This window comes from Panthera pardus, unplaced genomic scaffold, assembly GCF_024362965.1.
Source record: "Panthera pardus isolate Hobbes unplaced genomic scaffold, ASM2436296v1 HiC_scaffold_6, whole genome shotgun sequence".
In the NCBI taxonomy this organism is placed as follows: domain Eukaryota; kingdom Metazoa; phylum Chordata; class Mammalia; order Carnivora; family Felidae; genus Panthera; species Panthera pardus.
In genome coordinates this window covers 92,350,889-92,372,483 of record NW_026526991.1, presented here as the reverse complement: position 1 = coordinate 92,372,483, position 21,595 = coordinate 92,350,889, and the positions used below count along the sequence as shown (strand labels likewise).

The following is a 21,595-nucleotide window of genomic DNA, read 5'->3' as shown; positions in this document are numbered from 1 at the left end:
CTGTTCCTGCTTTGCTACGGTTCAGCTCTGGCAATTTACATTTACAGTGTTCAGACAATTAAACCTCTCTTATCAACTAAGGGCATTTACAGCAGGGAGACAACACACAATTAAAGTTCTATCATTCAGTCAGCTTCCATATGTGCTACAGCTCTCAGCTCCAATCTGTTTCCACACTTTTCTTTTGTATCTGAGGCCTCTTCCTGTGGCTCGTCAGTCTGTCCTCAAAGCAGGGGATTTGTGGGGAAAGTTGTCGGTCTGGTAGTACAAATGGCAAAGGAGGGAGAAACTATGCATACAGGCAAAGCAAAACAAAGCATCATAACACCAGCATTTCATAATCGTTATCAATAAGGCTGTATTTTTTTTAATGTTTATTTATATTTGAGAGAGAGAGAGAGCACATGAGTGGGGGAAAGGACAGAGACAGGATCCCAAGCAGGCCCTGCACTGTCAGCTCAGAGCCTGACATGGGGCTTGAACTCACAAACAGTGAGATCATGACCTGAGCGAAAGACGCCCAACCGACTGAGCCACCCAGTAGGTGGTGCCCAGTAGTACTGTATTAATATTTGTTGAGTTTAATCATTCCAGTGGATAGTCGCTATACGTGACTGAGGGATGGAGGTATTTATTGTTAGCCTTATCTTACAGAATACTAAGCTGATGTTAACAAGAACTGAACAACTTTTCTAAGACCCTACCATTTATAAGTGGTACAACAAAATACGCCATATGTTTTGGCAAACTATCTATAAAGACACTCTCTAAAGGAGGTAGATTTCCAAAATATTTTAGGCAATGGATGCATCATCTAAATAAGCTTATTACTGCCAAGAGGAACTAACCTAAAAATAACTGATTTGGTTTAAAGTTGATAAAAATAAATGATTTTCCTACAAGAAAAATACAGTCTTTGAAAACCCTTTAAAATGGAAAACCACTTACAAAGTGACAGTGACAAGCTTCTGTTTAAAGGCATTTACCAAGCATGTATTTTGCCTGAGTGGAAAAAACCCATTTTGTGAATGGAGGATCAAAGTCAGCATGGCTTGTCTTTAAGGTTGGCTTCAACGTGGGCCAAGGAACTTGAGATTTTGTGATCTTAAAAAAGCCAAAAGTGTTGGGACGCCTGGGTGGCTCAACTAGTTGAGCGTCCAACTCTTGATTTTAGCTCAGGTCATGATCTTATGGTTTGTGAGATTGAGATCTGCGTCCAGCTTCACATAGACAGCACTGAGAGCAGAGCCTGCTTGGGATTCTCGCTCTCCCTCCATCTCTCCCACTCCCTCACTTGCACATGCATGCTCTCTCTCTCTAAAATAATTTTAAAAATAAGCCAAAAGAGTTGCAGAATTAAAGGAGGAGAGAAATATGAGTGATTCACGTCAATCCATTCGTGCTGACCACAGGTTTGCATCCCAGGGCCAGTAAGCACATTCAGCTGTCAAAGACCTTTTATGGGGAAGCAGCAAAAGACCCAAGAACTTTATTTCCTTAAAGCATATGCTTTGCAAAAAGCACTTAAATCCAGACAGAAAGGCCATGAAAGAGATATGCCTGGTCAGCCTCTCAAAACATCACCAGTGTCTCCAACTCCCTACTGAAGTCTTTCCAAGAGTCTCCAAAATTCTTCCCCCAGATATGTATTCCTCCAGCTTATGATTCTTTGAAGTAAAAATTGGGAGGAATTATGAAGAGTTAAATGTGTGCGCAACATTAACATACTATACGAGTAAAAAAACTTACAGCAGGTGGTTTCTCTACTGCCTCACTGAATAGTATTATAGAAAGGTGCATACCATACAGATGATTCCATTCACAGATGGTTCTATATGCTGTTGACTAATAGTTCCCTGAAATTTGTTCAGGTATAACCAGACCTGCTGCACTGGTTGTGCACTGTTCAATTATATGGAGCGCCATTCACACAGACCAGAATGAATGATGCCTCCTGGAAAATCCAGGTGACCTGACTGTAATTGCTTGTTTCCTATAAGAGATGAAAGCTTAGAAGCCGCCTGCATCTTGTAACATAATCTTTTTGAATTATGATGGTTGTCTGTTTATATAAAAATTGCCCTACTAATGTACATTCTGATAAATTGGATTTATAAGAGTACTGACACACACAGACAGGTACCTGGATGTTCCTATTTTCACTGATGGGTTTGCCTACCCATTACTGATTCATCCTTACTGTTGAATTTATTACCAGATATTTAGTGCCTGTAGATCTTATATCTTGTAACACGGAAAATATTCCCTACTCGTTTCTCACTCTTTCTTTTACTACTTCTTGAAGGCCTGTTGCCTGCAGGAGAAATACCTCATAGAATAGGAATATTTACATATATCATATAAATTTCAGTTAATACATACTTCCAAAAATCTGAAATGTCTTTGTTTTCAAATTTTCCACACCTCGAATGATACTCATAATTCCTACCTTCTCCATATGATCACTAAACTATCCATTGGAATTAAGTGGTTTTTTTTAAGTTTTATTTATTTGTTTTGAGACAGAAAGAACACAAGCAGGGGAGGGGCAGAGAGAAGAAGAGAGAGAATCACAAGCAGGCTCCGTGCCATCAGTGTAAAACCCAACATGGGACTCTAATTTATAATCACATGTGAAATCATGTCCTGAGCCAAGATCAAGAGTCAGACACTTAACCAACTGAGCCACCCAGGTGCCCCAAGGGTATTTATGTATTATGTTAGTCAGCTGTTCCTCCAGTAATGCTATATAAGCATTATATAGTGTAAATCTCAAAATCTCAGTGATCCACAACAACATTTTTTTAAATATTTATTTTTCTTGAGAGAGAAAGGTAGAGAGCAAACAGGGGAGGGGTAGAGAGAAATGAAGAGAGAATATTCCAAGCAGGCTCCACACCATCAGCATGGAGCCCAATGCTGGGCTCTCACTCACAAACTGTGAGATCATGACCTGAGTCGAAACCAAGCGTCAGATGCTTAACCAACTGAGCCAGCCGGGCACCCTCATCCACAACAACATGAATTTATTTTCCTCATTCAAGGGTCTGTAGGACAGTGGACAGGCCGGCTTCAGGCCATGGGTCAGAATTAGGTCTGCTACAAGTGTCTCCTCATTCTGGGGCTCGCAGCCTCCCTGGGTGTTATCACAGCAGATGGCTGCAGCACAGGAGGGCAAACCAAACTGAGCAAGCACACTTACTGCTTCTGATTGGAATGATTTCTTCCCAAGTTCATGGGCCAACGCAAGTGGAGAACAGTGGAATGGAGAAGCACGCTCGGCCCCAAAAGGGAGCTACTGGAACATCATGTGGAAGAGGGGGGGGCGATGCTTCTATTACAGGCAGGGAGTGAGGAATAATCCAATGTGAACAGTAAGCCAATGTGAACAGTAACCCAGTCCACATCAAGTACGGAAACTCAACTCTATTCTCTGTCATTTACAGGAGTTAAAATTGATTGGACTGGACATTCCACATTTTGCTGCAGACCTTCCACTGAACCGATGTAAAAATCGCTACACAAACATCCTACCATGTAAGCTTATCACTAGAGCCTGTCCTAGTGTCGTCTCTCAAAGGCTGACGGACTGTTATTGCAGATGGATTAGTTTCCCCAGTCTCTGGCTAACCCCAGCTGTGGTCTGGATCCTCAAGGCCATCTCTGCCACTGCATTGATCCCAAGCGTGCTTCCGTGTTACTCAATTCTGTCCTGTGTAGGAAGATTTAATTTCTTTGCTTTCAAATGAATTGTGTCTGAGAAGGAAAGACTGACCATTTGGCTCTTTTTTATCTCTATTTGGAGATTAAAAGTCTTAGCCAAACTCGGGGTAAGATAATCTGAGCTCTCGTAAACTACTTTCAGTCAACTCCCTGACAACAGCAAGAGTGCGGTGTATTAAAATACCTCCTCTTTCTTCTGGCACGTTTTGCTGTTGCTTAGCGTTTTGTAATAAAGCCAACATTCAAGAGAAGAGTAATATAAAGTACTTATAGGACAATTAAAATACATTCCAATATAGATTTAACTTTCTGCCATACTGGGTAGAGGTGGGGGATGCTGGGAGAAAATGGAGAATGGGAAAGAAGAGAGGTGAAAAAGCTCTAGAAGGACAACCCTTCCTTGATCAGGCTTCTTGATAAAATTGGGTAGTGTCATCATTTACACTTTTACATCTATACGCATTTCAGAATTTACTTTTCTCATCTGAAGTCTGTTTGCACAAAGTCCATGCAACCCCATCTTCTCTGGGTTTCCCAAAGGCAGTGGATTCTCTGGATGTGTTAGGTGACATGGAAATCATGGATTTAGGCTACATTCTACAGCCTTCCATACAACCTACCAGATATCTTAGTTCCTATGAATATCCTACACAATCCCCCTGAAGCCTGGAGACAAGGACAGGGAAGCTGATGGGGAGGAAATGGTGATTGCGAGGTGTTTCTATATTTATTTAAACAAGTGGGCTAAAGTAAACGTGGGCTGCTCCGACTTGCTGTTGGTTAGAGAAAGTTAAGGCAATCCTTCTTTCCACTCGGAGTTTTGACATTGTTTCTTCTTATTCTTTACAGATGACTTTAGCCGAGTGAGATTAGTCTCCATGAATGAAGAGGAAGGCGCAGACTATATCAATGCCAACTATATTCCTGTAAGTAAAAGACAATAAAAAATTTTTAAAACCAGGCGTCCAAATTCTAGCTCAGCCACAGGAGGACTATTAGAGCTATATATATATATATATATATATATATATGTCAAACAGTTAAAAAGAGAGCCATTCTCCACCTGGCTACCCAACTCTGAAGAATTATCCTATTAATTCCCAGTATCCCACTTCAGAATAACAAATAGGGGGAAAAGCCCATAGATTAGTAATGTTCACGTTTCTTTGTAAAGAGTGAGAGTGAAAGTAAGTAATTATATTAAACATCATCTTTTTTTGTGTTTAAACTTCAGTTTTGAGGTGCCTGAGTGACTGTGTCAATTAAGTGTCAGACTCTTGATTTTGGCTCAGGTCATGATCTCAAGGTTCATGAGTTCAAGTCTTGCGTCGGACTCTGCCCTGACAGTGGGGGGCATGCTTGGTATTCTCTATCCCTCTGTCTCTGCCCCATCTCTCTCTCTTCCTCTCTCTCTCTCTCTCTCTCTCTCTCTTTCTCGAAATAAATAAATAAGCATTTAAAAATAAATAAATAAGCTTTGGTTTTGGCAACGCAACTCAAAGGGCTCCACCTGAGCCCCTATTTTAAAACTAGTGACAGTTCTCATGAAAAGGTGTGAGTGCGATTATATGTATACACTTCAGAGAACAATGCTTACAATCACGCCGACCTACATGGGTCAGTTACTCTGATTACCTCTTTGATGAGAAAGGGAGGAACCATTACCTACGTGTGTGATCCTTTGCTAGGCTTATCCCCAGTACATTTTCAGTTTTTCTTCATTTGCGTGGAACAGCATTTGGTGTTGACAGTAGCTTCTTGGTGACCACTTTGTCACTTAATCTTTCAGGGATACAACTCACCCCAGGAGTATATTGCCACACAGGGGCCACTGCCTGAAACCAGAAATGACTTTTGGAAGATGGTCCTACAACAGAAGTCCCAGATTATTGTCATGCTCACTCAGTGTAATGAGAAAAGAAGGGTAAGTGTCTAATGGGGCTGTTCCCACTGGCAGCAAAATCTGTACCAGCCAGGGCTATGGCTGGAGTGTTTACTGTGTACCAGAAACTTCCACTTGCTTCTTTTATAATGTGCACAATAATACTATACAGTTCTTCAGAGGCAAGTACAGTAAAACCTTGGTTTGTGAGCATAATTCGTTCCAGAAACATGCTTGTAATCCAAAGCACTTGTGTATCATGTGACTTTTCCCATAAGAAGTAATGGAAACTCAGATGCTTTATTCCAGAACTCAAAAAGATTCATATAAAATGATCACAATACTATAATATAATACAAAATAACAAGGAAAATACAAACTATAAAGAAAAATAACAAATTAACCTGCACTTACCTTTGAAAACCTTCGTGGCTGGTGTGAGGGAGACCAGAGAAGGGAGGGTTATTGTGTAGGACGGCTTTCACTATCACTAACAGATGTTGACCACAGTACAGTATGAATAAACTCTTGTCACATACTGTATTGAATGTAACTGGCAGTAAGGCAGCGGAGGAAAGGGTCTATATCTGCAGGCAGCCTGACCTAGAATGAAGCAAAGCATTCCTAAGCTTATTCTTGTATAGAAAAGCAAAGGACTGTCCATATGTGCTTTGAAGTGACAAAAAATACACTAGGGCCAGTGTGGGCACCTTCCAACATTCTGAAATATCACTGATTTCTGCCAAACACCGCAGCCTGAGACTTAGCGTCTGAGCATGGGAGACCATGCCCACAATCCCGAGCGAGAGAGAGAGAGAGAGAGAGAGAGAGAAAGAACCATTGGCTCAGTTGTGATCATGTGACATCCAGCATCACATACTACTCATATTGCAAGACATTGCTCATTTATCAAGTTAAAATTTATTAGAAGTGTTTGTTCCTCTTGCAGAACACTCACAGAACAAGTTACCTGCAGTCCAAGGTTTTACTGTAATTTTGTTTTCTCTAAGTGAGCACGGACTATTTCTTTCCTAGCCTGTTTGTTTTAAAAGGTTGTGTGCGGGGTGCCAGGGTGGCTCAGTCGGTGAAGCATCCAACAGTCAGCTCAGGTGATGATCTCAAGGTTGCAAAGACTGTTTGAGCCCCGCGTCGGGCTGTGCGCTGACAGCTCAGAGCCTTGAACCTGCTTCAGATTCTGTGTCTCCCTCTCTCTCTGCTCCTCCCCTGCTTCCCCTGCTCAAGCTCTGTCTCTCTCCCTCTTAAAAATAAATAAACGTTACAAATAAATAAATAAATAAATAAATAAATAAATAAATAAAAGATTGTGTGCTATTGTCACCTCAGGTGAAATGTGACCATTACTGGCCGTTCACGGAAGAACCCATAGCTTATGGGGACATCACCGTGGAGATGATGTCAGAGGAAGAACGGGAAGACTGGGCCTGCAGACACTTCCGGATCAACTATGTAAGTCATGAAGCACCAGTTCAGGTGGCTGTCCCCATGCTGAGGGACACCGACGTGTCAGAGACCAACCCCCCATCATGTAAGACTATGAGCTCTTCCAGCTTTGCAGCACTGCTTTCTTCAAGAGATAAATCCCACTTTTAGTGTATTTATTTCCAGTTTCATCAGCAATGCTGTGTGGATGAAATGGTTGGCCTGGAGATCCCGAGGAGATGGAATAAAAAGTCTGCACCTTTCCATCTCAGATCAGCCCAGGGCAATAGGAGACACAGGGCACCACTGCTCACCAGTTACAATTGACAAGTTCTCATTACTTATACTAATTATGGATGGGTATACTTAGGATATATAAGGCACACTTAAATTTTAAACTAAACACCTAAACCATGATATAGTAGTTTGGATTTGGTTTTCTTTGGCTTTTTTCCTTATTTTTTGTTATGGTTTGGCTTTTTATTATTTCAAAGCTATTTCTTTTTAATCATGGTTCCATATCTCTTTTCAAATGCTATTGATTTCTGAATATTAGCATGTTAGAAAAGTCTAGAGGCACCTGGGTGGCTCAGCCGGTTGAGTGTCCGACTCTTGATTTCTTCTTAGGTCATGATCCCAGGGTCGTGGGATCGAGCCCCATGTCTGACTCTGCACTGACAGCACAGAGCCTGCTTGGGATTCTCTCTCTCTCCCTCTGCCCCTCTCCCCTGCTCCCACTCTCTCTCTCTCTGTCTCCCTCAAATAAAGTTTAAAAAAGAAAAAGGAAAGTGTATTTGTCCTGGGTCTGCTACTTCTCTGAATATTAGGCTTCGAGCTCATGCCCAATGTTTGTGTGCCAGGCTGGGTGCCCCTATCAACCAATCACCCTTCTTCACACACAGTAGTCCCAGAAAATAGGAGGGAATTTTTCTAGTACTCGCTTAAACGTGCTCTCTGTTGAGGACACCATTCAATAGGAAAGTCCTCATCACAATGTTCTCTGCCTAGAAACAACACTTCCTAACTGTATACGTCAGGGGTTCAAGACTGGGCTATGGACAAACTGACCACTGCTTGTTTTGTAAAACCTATGAGCCAAGAATGAGTTTTAAACTTTTAAATGCGTGAAAAAAAAAGAAAAATAATATTTCACACCAAATATGGAAATTATATGAAATTCAAACGTCAGTGTCCACAAATAACATTTCATTGAAACATGGCGACACGTTTGCTTACATATTGCCCATGAGTTATTTTTGTGCTGCATCAAGCTTGAGTCGTTGGAACAGAGACAAATGACCCTTAAAACTAAAATATTTACTCTCTGCCCTCGACAGAAAATGTTTGGTGACCCTTAATATGCACAATAGAAACAAATATTGTCCCCGTCAGTGTAGCATAAGTACTCGTGAACTAGCCACTTACTGTATTTGCAAGTTAAATCACTTCTTAACCACTGGTAGTTAACAATGACTTTTGTCACAATGAGAATTTGGGCAAATCCCTAGCAGACTGCTTCATGCTGTTCCTTTTCTTTGAAATGGCCATCTCCTCCCTAAACACATTCCCACACAGAGTTTCAGCTCACATGTCACCTCCTTTGTTAAGCTTTCTGTAGTCTCTAGACAACTTTATTCCTTTCCGCCTCTGCTCTGTCTCACCTACTGCTCTATCGCAAGACATCAGAGATGGCTGCAGTTCTCTCCCTTCGTGTCCGTCTCACCCAGTGTGGTGTGAGCTTGGGAAGCAAGTACCCCGTTTTAATAAGCTTTATAACCCCAACCCTTAGCCACTTATAAAAATCTTTGTGGAATCAATAAATCAGTGAATGAATGAAGGATTTCAAATATAATAAAGCACTTGGAAAGACGTTCCATCAGAGAAAATACTTGGCAATCTGAATGCCATTTGAATCCTGCTTTCTTTTTTGGTTATTTTAGCTGGGAAGCCAGTGTAAACTGCTGGAAAAATGTAGGACAAATATTTCCCTAGGTTTGGATTCAGGAGATAAGAAACTGCAGAGCACAAGAAAACACCTGCTCCCATACCTGTTTCCTCAGCAGGGAAGAGTCAGAGATCACTGTATGATCAATACTATGCTTCTTGTCCTTGGTCTTTTTTTTTTAATTTTTTTAATGTTTATTATTATTATTATTATTATTTTGAGAGACAGAGAGAGACAGAGTGTGAGCAGGGGAGGGGCAGAGAGAGAGGGAGACACAGAATCCGAAGCAGGCTCCAGGCTCCGAGCTGTCAGCACAGAGCCCGACGCAGGGCTCGAACTCATGAAAAGCGAGATCATGACCTGAGCTGAAGTCGGACACAACCGACTGAGCCACCCAGGGGTCCCTTCTTGTCCTTGGTCTTAACTTATGACCTATCTTTCAATGACAATCATGTGAAGGGCTTGAAACATAAGAATAAAATATTGAGTAATAGTGCTTTCTGGTAAGATGTTTATACGGTAGACACAGTCACAAGCATTTGGTCCTAGAGGGCCCCCTTTTGGCCATAAATGCAGAATCTAAAAGAACATTGTGCCTTGCCAATGAATATGCTTTTCTATTTGTTTCCATTTTTGTTTACACTCTTCTTTATTCCCTCTATATTGATATGTGGAAACTTTCAGAGTACAACCAGATAAAAGTATATGAGTGAGGAAATCGGGGTAAGAGAGATTTTGGAACGGCTAAGATAATAAGTTTCTCTCCTTCAACGAAGAAAGGAGGAAAATGACCATAGCACACAGTTTTTCACTGTCCAGTGCTTAAAAACTTGGCATGAACTGAGTAAGAACTGGAAACTAAAACCAGCAAAACTTTGTCCCCATTGATGTGTGCCTTGCTATCCAGCTTGACCAGGGATCACCCCAATACCTCTGTCTGACAGCTGTAGAGAGACTAACGACAATATAAGCATTGCCTATTTTGGAACCACTTTGCTCATTTTAGCTGGAGACATTTTCAGATCAATTATATATATGCATATACATATACACACACACACACATATATGCCTACAATGCACAAGCCTTTGAACTAAGCCTATAATCAGACTTTGAAGAGAGCTAACATTTTCTGTGAGGTTTTCTGGGCAACCAAAGTTGTCTAGTGATTGATTGAGCATCCTTCGGTCCTCATGGTGTTGAGTAATGGAGTCATTATGCACAATTTATTATGCTTGGGTTACTTTATTGCCATACTTCCTGAAAACAGCAGTGAGAGGGGCAACATTTTTGCAGACTTCCTGCTCTATGTGTCTAAGAAAGAGCCCTTGAAGGTGGTGAGGGAGGTACTGCATGTGGCTTGGGATGTTTAGCCTTAAGTGTCTGGGGACAGTGGGTCTAATTGAGTGCTGATTTACTTATGTTTATACAGATCTTACTATGTGTTTATTTATATGCTTTATTTATGCATTTACTTATATTTATACAAATTCTACTCCACCCAAGACCACTGACTCTTTGGAATTCATTCCTCTTTAATGCCTGAACCTAACTTTAGTTTCAAACTCATAACCAGGCCAAATTCTTCCAAATTATGATACAGTATTCCATTCACTGAGGGGATTTTAGGCTCTTGCCAAGTTTGAGGGAAGGGGAGTGAATTAGATCTTTGTTGGGGCCTGGGTTTGGAATATTCCTGACTGTTGATAACAAGAACAGAATAAATCTTTATGTTTACAAATTAGTAGAGACTAAAAAGAGTGAATCTTGAATTATCCTGATAATTACTCAGTTCAGAGGGGACAACAATATATTTGATGTATGGGTTAATATGAATAAGATACATGTACAAAACATACCCACTCACTGGGATTCCCAGAGCCAACCATATAAATGCACTGAGCTGGAAGGAAGAGAGTGGTGGAAACTATGGAGTAGTGGTGATGCTAATATCTGACAGGTCCATCCTTCACAGACATGAGCACACTTAATCTTCCCCATAACCCCTGCAATAGGTCGTATTGTACTCTAACATCTAAAAAGACGCATCTTAGGTATGAGAAACCTGCTGTTCAGCCAGTTTGTCTTGGGTCAGAGCCTAAGACCGGGATTGTCCTATTGGTGAGTTATGGCAAGTATGATCTTGGGTAAAACTGTAAGGGAGCAAGGGAAGCAGGAGAGGACAGGGCAGGGAAGGAGCCAGGCACAGCTGTGGGTTCAGCTGAATTCTAGCCTCAGCTGCATACCATGGGGAGTGTTGGGGCATGAACGGCACCTTACAGTTACATGTGCCACTCCGACGTAAGGGGGCCAGCATTTTATACCCCAATATCGGTCACTCCGTAGCTGTGGACTGCCCTCAGTAGGAGAACACATCCTCTCAGGCACACTCCAGCAAGACATTTCCCTTCGTGGAGGGACAACCATGAGGAGGACAGAGCCATATGCTGTTAGCAGCAGCTGGAAAAGGGACAGTCAGCCTGGCAAAGGGGACCCTATGGGGGAGGGTCACCAATAGCACCTCCCACGGTATTTTTGGGCCAAAGCTGATGCCATTGCTAAACGGCCGAGCCAGAATACACACCCTGATCTGCTTATGCTCTCATCTCCACACAGGCCTGGATTCGCCGATTTATCCTACTATTTTAAGTTTTAAACAATTAGTATTTTTTCCCCAGGGCCTGCTTTGTGCCAGACACGATCCTCAGAGCTGGAAAGGGAAGCGTGCTGACCAGGAGTGGAACATGGCTTTCACTTCTTAATGGCATTAACTTGTGAGCTGCAGTGACGGCCCGGGCCAGCTGGCTAGTGGACCGAGAGATTAATGCTCACTTTGGCTTTTTCTCCTAAAGGCTGACGAGATGCAGGATGTGATGCATTTCAACTACACGGCGTGGCCTGATCACGGTGTGCCCACAGCAAATGCTGCAGAAAGTATCCTTCAGTTTGTACACGTGGTTCGACAGCAAGCTACCAAGAGCAAAGGCCCCATGATCGTGCACTGCAGGTAACTCATCAGCCACATTTTCTGTCGCGGCACCACAGGCTTTGCTTTATAAAGGGAATCACCCACCAGTCCATGAATCCCTGAGCACAGTGAATTAACGATTAAATGAATTATGAATTTATAACATTGACAACTCACTGATACCTTACTAGGTACACAATTTGCTTATAACGTGGCTTTTCCTATCTCCTATAGCTTATGAGATAGATATTTTTATTCTCATTCTTAGCTGAAAGAAAGAAGTGGGGAGGTTAAGGGACTCGCTCAAATTCGTGCAGCCAGAACGTGGAGGGGTTAGGACTCAAATCCAGGTGCACGGTCTCTAAAGGTCGTGCCTTTAGGTGCTTGCTGTGTGAAATTACCCCAGCCTATGAGAGATCCCGAGTGGTTTGTAACATGGCCAACTGCAAGGGCAGATTAAAAATAGCCGATCACAGCCCAGAATAATATTAATAGACATAAAAGCAAGATGAGGGAAAGGAGAAATGAAAGTATTCAGCTCATTAAGATAGACATTTGCTATGATTGCTCTTAGAGATTGTCTCTGAATTTCTAGACAGCTCAAATGAAAGGGGTTGTATGATCTAGCACACTATCCAAAAACAAGGGCCACACTAATTCCTTAGGAGAAACATTATCTTTGAATTTAAGCTTTCTTTCTCACCAAGTGAACCAAATCTCCATCAAAATCCATCAGTGTGACATGATTTCGTTGCAAAATTTTTATGCAACCCCCAAAGAGCATGGGATATAAATATGTTCCCACTGTATGCCACAGATAGAAATTGAATGGGGATGTTAGAGGAGGCACTGGTAGCCATGTCAACCTAAGTAAATAAGTCTATAATCCTGGGTCTAACACCTTGGCCTTTGTGAACCAGAATGGCTAGGGGAGTGTGTGTGTTTGTGTGTGGGGGGGGGGGGGTGGGACAGAGAGAGAGCAGTATGTGTCTGTGTCTGTCCGGAAAGAAAAACACTTTGTAAGCTACCCAGTTTGGGATCAGGGAGGATATTCTTGCGTGAGTTCACCTCACGTGTTCACAGGTGTCACCAGACAACATTATCTGGTTTCAACACCATTCTTCCCACGAGCAGAAAATAAAGGTGCTCAACCACGCGGTCAAACTCGTGGTTCCTTTCCAAGCAGGAAGCAGCCACAGTTCTGGATGTGACTTTATGGGTGCTCACCCAGAGGCAGAACGTTTTCTCTTAGACAGTAAGTCTTAGGAGGGAAGAGTTGTCTTGTAGAAAAGCAATCTCTGAACTCGAGGCTTCTAGTGTTGGATTTCTCTCCCAGCAGAGACTTTCTCTTTTCTCATTTTACCATAATTCACAATCCGCAGCCTCTCAGTGGTTGGGAGAGAAGAGCTGACTTGAACATGTAGAGCTGGGGGCTCTCCTGACCGCCGGTGGGCGGCGGTCAGTGTCAGTCACTCGCCCCACTTTGTTCCGCTCTCTGAGCCCTGGGATTTGGGGACTGGAAGAGACTGAGTCCAAATATCAAATGTGATTTGGAGGCAACTATCTAAAAGATCGCTGGGAGACTGAAGCAGGCCCAGGACCCACCAGAATGGCCAGTGTGCTGTAAGGAAGGTCTGAGATGGTGAACTCAACTTAGGCCTGACGGCACACAAGTTGCTATGGCCCCAGAGCTAGAGCTGGCGTGTGGCATCTCAAGCCGACTTTCCAGCAGCGTGTGTGTGCCTAACTCTGAGGTTACGCAGAACACTGCAACTGTTTATGTGTATCAGCTCTCCAACAGGCTCTACATGGAATCATCACTTTCCTCCGGAAGCAGAGGGCCCTGCGGGAGAGGGGGTGTGTGTGAGGCAGTGCAGACCCACATCTCCTTAAGCAAGGTGGCAGGGATAGTCAGAAATGTGCCATCGAATGACACCCCGGACCACAACTGCACGCTTCAAAATCGGTTAGGAAAATACTCTCAGGAGTTCTTCCCTTTTCTCAGTGGTGCCACCTGTAGTTTGGGGGGGTGGGATTTAAATTGCCAGTTTGTTTGCAACAGCGCAGAGGAATATGTCTGAGGAATATGTTGTCTGAACACTCTTTTGCAGTGCTGGAGTGGGACGGACAGGAACATTCATTGCCCTGGACAGGCTCCTGCAGCACATTCGGGATCACGAGTTTGTCGACATCTTAGGGCTGGTGTCCGAAATGCGATCATACCGAATGTCTATGGTGCAGACGGAGGTAGGAGCAGAATCAATACGCATTTTCAAATTTGCCCTGGAATGAGAAACTTCTCATTATTCAATCTCATGTTTCAAAACTGTTGTGTCCATTTTTTTTTCTGCATCCACTAGTCCCAGTTTTTTATTGTGCATGTTCAAACTGCTTCAGGGTATTAAAAAAAAAGATACTAGCTTCTAGCAATCTCTTCAGTGCATAGAGCTGGCACTGTTGTTGGCATCATATGCCCTTCATAATCCAGAGCACGTGGATGTATCTATGATATCTATAATAGAATAAAGCCTCTTTGAACAAACTGAGAGTTCAGTGAAGGTGACAGCCAATCTGGGTAAATGCCACCGAGTGGGGACTGTGGAACTGATACGATTTAATTCATACTTGAAATGCTAGATTTGGTTCAGTTAGTTTGGCATTAGTTTGTCCTCCATAACCCTCTGTCCCAATGCACTTTTGATGATGATCAAGGGTTGATTTATGCTTCCTGTCCCCCTTATGATTTTAAGGCTTTCCAGCTCCCAACCTAGCAGTGCAGCCAGTTCCCTTGGTCTAAATGAATGGATTTATCATTGTAACAACAAGGGAACATCCCCCAGAAATATCCAGCTGTGTTATATGCTCCCTCCTCCTCCTCTTCAGCCAAGCCTTCTCCTCCCTGCAAGCCTCAGAATGCACCCTGGCTGGAGTGGCAGCCCTGGGCCGCTGCCACCACACAACACACACTGCCTCCAAACAGCAACAGGTGTGCACCTGGGGGCGCCCCGAAGCCTACGCACAATAGCTTGTTCCTGATCCTAATCACCAAACCATAGTCGCGACTTCTTAGCTTCCGGCTTACAATAATCCCTTTTTTTCCCCCAAGGGGTGTGCAAGAGGAATGCTTGTAGAGTACAACACAACCAGGCCTGACCTCGTATTCCATTTCCAGCCTAAATGCCGCCTTAGTCTTTTTCCTGCTTTTTCTACGATGCACCACTAGATGTCAGTCTAACTCAAAAAGCGTGCAGCCATGGCTGCTGTTAGTGCCCGGTTTTTCTCCTCTGCCTCTGCTCTCCTGCCTCCCCACTCCCACCTTTCCAAGGCTGGACACAGCCGATGGATGGTATTTATTTCTGAGCTATAGCAAGATCATACCACTTTGGAAAGAGTGACCCATTCACACGCAGGTGCCTCATTGATGATGTGTTTGCTTCCTCACTTCCTTGAACCCACTCACATCCCAACTCTGCTGCCTTCTAATTTACAGTGGTGGGGATGTGAACTAATATTACCTCCTTATCGTAAGCTTGAAATATGCTGGTTCCCCAGAGAAGCCCACTACCTAGTGATTAAACAGTGCTTTATGAATCGGTCCATATTTTTGGTTTCCACTTCTATAAATTTACATCCTCATATGTGGTTTAAAATGTCCCCATTATGTATAGTAATCCCCAGCCTTCAAAGGGCCACTCCTTATTTTAAGTATTTTGGATGTGATGAATTGTCTGCCCCATTGACTTAATTTATGCCTCTTATAACTTTATAGACTTTGATTATAGCCTGTTTGCCTATGGCTTTCCCAATTACAGAATCTTAATCCCCTTTTAAAAACTACCTTCACATGGCCGACCCTCCATCCAGTTCTCAGCACCATTATCTTTCCTCGCATGTGGTAATCGCGCAAAACTAGAGCAGCCTCCATGTGCCTCTCTGCAGAGCTGAGGAAGTATTTTGTTTTTCTCCCTAACGCTCTGGCCCCACATTTTGGTTGTTTGGCTTCTTTGTTTGGGGCAGCATTTTAGGTTGACATCTCCAGGGAAACGGTCTTTTTAAAGTACAGCATCCCTTCCCTGAACTCTTGTGGGAAAACTCAGTCAGTAAAAGAGGCGGAGGTCACCACAGGTTACTGATTTTTTCCAACTGTTCCAGCTTCTTGAGTTCCCTCAGGATTCTGCAATGGATGCTTTCTAGTTGGAGTTATTTATTTGTCTCGGTTTTGTTAGTTACGTCTGAAACATCTTGTCCATTTACCTTTATTTTTCATGGCTTCTATGCTCATCATGGTTCAGCCTGTATTTTGAATGTTAGGGTTTTCCTAACATCCTTCTTGAGCCTGTTCATACCCCCCAGACCTTCTGTCTTCTACTTGACTGATGTTAACACGTAAGGAGCAGAGTCAATTATTTTCTTCAGCTTTATCATCCCACAGTACCCCGTTGACACTAATGATTTTCAAGAGGCCAGTTTGGATTCTCTCTCTATAAACCGCCTGCGTGTTGTGTACCGGGTTTCCTCCCGTGGCTGGTTTCTAATTTCCCTGCCTCCTCTAGACTACCCGCCATCTCCATTCCACCACCCCGCCCCACTCGAGCAATTGCAGAAGTTACCGATAAAACAGCTGTGTCCTGAGATGCACATTTCACGTCCCGGCAACATGCTGCATGGTCTGCAGCATTGACATGCCCTCTTGCCTTTTCTCAACTGACCGGGCATGTGGTCTGGGCCTCTCCACAAGAGCAGGAAGGGCAGTTAGAGAGTAGGGGTGGTGGGGTGAGACCCCGTGAGGGCCTGGGTCACAGCATGGCCTCTGTACAACCCCCTTCACCTCTCACAGGCCCTCCATCATCTGTAAAATGTGAATGATGCATTTGTGAATCGTACAGCACACATCATGGAAATATCACCTAGACCAGCACGGTGAAACTGTAAAGGGCTCTGTATGGATGGCATTCCCCTCTCCTGGGCTCTCTTCTATTTTTATCAAACGTTTTGTTTGATTTTCTTCTAATAGGCTTTCCCTGGAGGTCAGTGACGGCTTTGCTTTGAGCAGCCATTCTCCTGATCGGCAGCTTAGACTTCTCAGGGGCCCTCAAGGATGTGTCTGTAAATAGTCTTTTATTTACTTTGCCTGTGGTCTGTCTACTTTTTTTTTTTTTTTTTTTTTAATTTTTTGACACCCAAGATTGGCCACTGAATAGTTACACACTGAAGAGCCAGGCAGTTTCTGGCCTTAACTGTGCCCAGTGCCTTACACAACACCAGAAACAACAGAGTGGTGTGTGATAATGAGAAGAAGTAGCCAGTTATTGATGATATTATCACAAAATAAGGGAATATAGGGGGCGCCTGGGTGGCTCAGTTGGCTAAGGGTCCGACTTCAACTCAGGTTCATGAGTTCGAGCCCCGTGTCAGGCTCTGTGCTGACAGCTCAGAGCCTGGAGCCTACTATGGATTCTGTGTCTCCCTCTCTCTCTGCCCCTCCCCTGTTTGGGGTCTCTCTCTCTCTCTCTCTCTCAAAAATAATAAAAACATTTAAAAAATAAGGGAATGTATTTTTTCCAAAGCTTGTTGAAAAATACAGATTGGGCTTAGGTATCAACTCAGTGAGGTTTGAAGCATTAACCTATCTTTTATAAAGTTGTACAAAAGACCCCTTAAATCCTGCGAATACCACGACTGGTTTTTATTTCAAGGTTATTTCTAATGGTATTACTTACAGAGACACTCTAGGCAATGAAGACACAGTAGAAAGATCATGAAGTTTCTTTGATTTCATGGCACTAAGACAGCTACTCTCCATATGCTGATGCATTTCATCTCCATCTTCAGTCAAGTATAACTTTCATCCAGTTGTGCTTCGATGCTACATATACATATGCTAATTTTACATTCTAATTTTCCACCTAACATTTTGCTCTGTGTATCTATCATCCCAAATTATCCAAAACTCTATAAATCTCATTTTAAAGACTGACTAGTGTTTCGGTGTAGATCTGCTGTAACTTATTTAAACCATTCTCCTTTTTATAGAACATTAATTGGGGTCTTTTCCCACTTGTTTACTATCTGCGTCCAGAGTGTCACTTATTAGCACTTTATTAATAATACCTCTGCCAACCACAGATGAAAACGACAGCTTCAACAAACTCAAGTTATCATTGAATGTGACTTTTCCCCTTTGGTTTTGCTCACGTCATGGATGAAAAACAATTGTTTTAATTTACAATTTTTTATTATGTCGCCATTTTTTGCTTATGGTTTAATATTTCCTCGGTTTACTTCAGAAAATATTTACTAAGCACAAGCTGAGTGCTAGACATTAGGAATAAAAAGGTACAGTCCCTGCCTTCTAGGAATATTTGGTCTAATTGTCGATATATTTTGCCAGTTTAAGTGTGTGTGTTACTGATTGGAGGAATTTTAAAGAAAAGTAAAGGTATCGACTTTTCGTCATAATTCTAGAAAATAATTTTCTCTCCCAGTTTCTGGTTTGACCTTTATTTTATTCTTTTCACTTTGTTTCATATACAGTACTTTCAAAGTTTCATTTGTGATTTGTTACATCGTTTTGAAATTTAGAAAGTCCTTCCTAAAAGGAATCAGACAAAAATTAACCTATATTTCCCCCCCTATATTTTTATGGCTTAATTTAGTAAACTTCCTGGATTTTATTTTGGTGCATATTATGAAGTGATACACTATTTTTCTTTTTCAAAAGAGGCCCATGATTTATCGATTGGACATTTTCTTTAGCATTAAGCGGTGATTACGTAAACTCTATTATTAATCAGAATATTTTTACAGTGGATTCTCTTGGATTTCCTAGTGATAAAATTATTTCAGAAATAATGGAAATTGTTTTTTGACATCATGGTATTTAATCCTGCCATAGGATTAAAATAGTCTGTCTTCGAACGTGTTTGCACAAAAATATCTTGTTCTGAAACACGTTTTTGTCCTATGCACCAGGAGCAGTACATTTTTATCCATCAGTGTGTGCAGCTGATGTGGACGAAGAAGAAACAACAGTTCTGCATCAGTGACGTCATCTACGAGAATGTTAGCAAGTCCTAGTTCAGAACCCGGAGCAGTAAGTAGAGAAAAGGCCATCACGGGCACTCTGTCTTAGAACAACAAAAGGCAGCAGTCACCAGTTGTATGGATTCTGCCCCCACAAGTGGGGTCATAGGGCGAGATTAATACCATTGCAGATCTGAGAGCTTCCATGTACCCGGGTTGGTAAGTGTGACATTAGGGGCTTCAGCAACTCCTTGTGACATGACCTTCATTCTCTCCACCTGAACCTTAAATTGTTCTGATGTTGGATCCATGCACGAAATGTCAGGATACTCTCACCCAACTCTATCTAGATATTTTGTGCAAATGTTTTATTGATTACAAGGGTCATACGAGGGGTTAGTTACAAAAAAGACGTGAGCTGGAGCACACATCCCAGAGAAGAAAAACAGTATTGGCAATATTCTCAGAATAGTGGAGTTTAAGAATGCCTTGATCTCATCCATTATGTGAACATTTTCCTGAGAGCTTCCTGAAAACATTAGTAACATAGTTGGTGCCTTGTGCTCAAATTCGACCAGGAGATCAGATTTGGGAGGTGTAAGTAATCTTAGCTGAAGTAACAATATGCCAATTCAAGTCAGTAAACGGAGCGTGAAATGTATCTGACTACACTGAGGTGGGGGTGGGGGGACCATTCACAGGGTGTGGAGAAGGTAGCTGTGCATTGTGGCAGGAAAATGGAAGGATAAATAGCGTATGGACCAGTGGGTAGCAAGGTAAGATTAGCATTCTACCTTCATATCCATCAAAAGACAGAAAGCCCGAAGAGGCAGGAAGGATAAAGACTAAGACAGAGACAAATCTGTGGAAAAGGGAAAGATATTTAGATCCACAGGAAAGGCTTACACAGAGAAAGATGTACAGATAAACCTATGTCACAGAGCTGTCCGTGTGTGGCTTGACCCTCCCAAACCGCTTACTCTCTCTTTCAATCTCTCTCTCTCTCTCTCTCTCTCTCTCTCTCTCCATCCCCACTCCCCCCCCCCCCCCCACCAGGACAGGACATGGTGTGCACCCATCCTCCCTTGCTTCCAGAGTTTTTTAGGGGCGCTGCTAGCCATTTTGCTAAGAAGAGCCCCTGCTTTGTAGTATGTGGCCAAGGAGATAATTTATCTCATTGAAGCACCGGGAAGACTTAGCCTTAAAGAGCCTCCAGTGTCTTTTGGACTCTTTTACTTCTGGACATTGAATAACGGACCACATTCAACCGAACACCAGAAAGGTCCAGACGCTCTGCAAAGGGCAGGAAGCACAGCACTTCCGAAGAGGAGTTTTCTTGGCCCTTGGCTGGTTGGGCTGAGTTTTTGTTGTTGTTGTTTCTAAGTGCAATAATTTTTGTATGTGTGATTTTATCAGGAAGTTGAATTGTTTTCTACCCACATGACCGATCAAGCCCGTAGCCCAAGAGGGAACAGGCATTGTTAGTATCAAATTATACCTCATTGTTAAAAAGCGGCATGGCCACACATGAGGAAACCGTAATTCTGCTTCACGGAAATTGAACTGGCAAAATCTGTACTCCGACATTCAGATGCAGGATCAGGAGGGGGGGAGGGTGCAGGGGGGAAGAGAGAGGGGTTGTACCCACGGATCAACTGCATATCTTTTCCAAATATGAAGAGCTGTAATTCAGCTTCAAAGTAGAGTAGGAAAAATATTTAAGTCTTAATTGTTCTAGTTCTTGATGGTTTTCTTCCTTATTAACAGCTAAGTGTTTTTTCCTTGGCCCTCTTCAACTAATGTCACCCTCCAGATTCTTTTTCAACAAATCAGATCTGGTTCAGAATGGTTTTAAGAAGGACTCTTTAGACTCCACTGCTGTCTGAGCAACCTTGGTGCCTGGAGTTTGCATTCCTTTATCTGTTGACCTGCATACATGTGAAAGCTGTTTCTTTGAGAACTGTAGGCTGTGAAAACGCACTTTCTTTCCCCCAAAGAGCTGGGAACTTATGAAGTTATGGCAATGAGCTGCAGCATGCTAGGACAATTATTTGGCGGCGTTTTTGGGTAATATTGTCAAGCGTTTCTATGGATTCCAGCGTTTGATTTCTTTTCGTTTGGTTTCATTTTTGGTTGTCCGTTTCATTTTAACCAGTGTTAACTAGTAACATTTTATTCTTCCGATTTTGTACAATTACAGTACATGACTGTGCATTGTGACATTTGACGGCATTGTGAAGCCTGTTATTTTGTGTCACTTCCTGAAAAAACAAGAGGTGATGGTATGGATATACAAAGGAAAACATTTTGAGTGGAAAGTAAACACAAGCTGACTGCTTCACTGTGGCAACGTGGCTGTCCTGCCTCCCCGTGCGCGTGCGTGCTCTCCTCTGTGCATCTGATCTGATGGCTGCCCCTCGCCCTGGCTTCCCTTCATTCCCGATCATCTTCATGAAGCCATGCACCCAGGATCAGCTTAATATTTTATCGGTGACCTTAGTGGTGGTGAAGGATGCCAAGTGAACAGCTCCACACCCTACTGTCTCTCGTCACCGAGGAGCCCTGGCCACCGCGGACCTTGGCACCGTTCTGTGCAAGACCTGGCCAGCGAGTG

At 42.8% G+C, this 21,595-nt stretch overlaps 1 protein-coding gene across 2 annotated transcripts in view; it reads left to right on the top strand.

The window, feature by feature from the left end:
• Positions 1-21,322, top strand: part of PTPRO (protein tyrosine phosphatase receptor type O) — a 239,493-nt gene extending 218,171 nt beyond the window's left edge. For both annotated transcript variants that reach the window (XM_019452080.2, XM_019452079.2), the window contains 8 exons: positions 3,447-3,537; positions 4,573-4,649; positions 5,513-5,647; positions 6,950-7,072; positions 11,843-11,997; positions 14,070-14,205; positions 18,931-19,051; positions 20,038-21,322. In XM_019452080.2, coding sequence (XP_019307625.1) covers positions 3,447-3,537; positions 4,573-4,649; positions 5,513-5,647; positions 6,950-7,072; positions 11,843-11,997; positions 14,070-14,205; positions 18,931-19,035 — 822 coding nt within the window. In that variant the 3' untranslated portion in view covers positions 19,036-19,051; positions 20,038-21,322. The remainder of the gene's footprint in view (positions 1-3,446; positions 3,538-4,572; positions 4,650-5,512; positions 5,648-6,949; positions 7,073-11,842; positions 11,998-14,069; positions 14,206-18,930; positions 19,052-20,037) is intronic.
• The last annotated feature ends 273 nt before the right edge of the window (positions 21,323-21,595 follow it).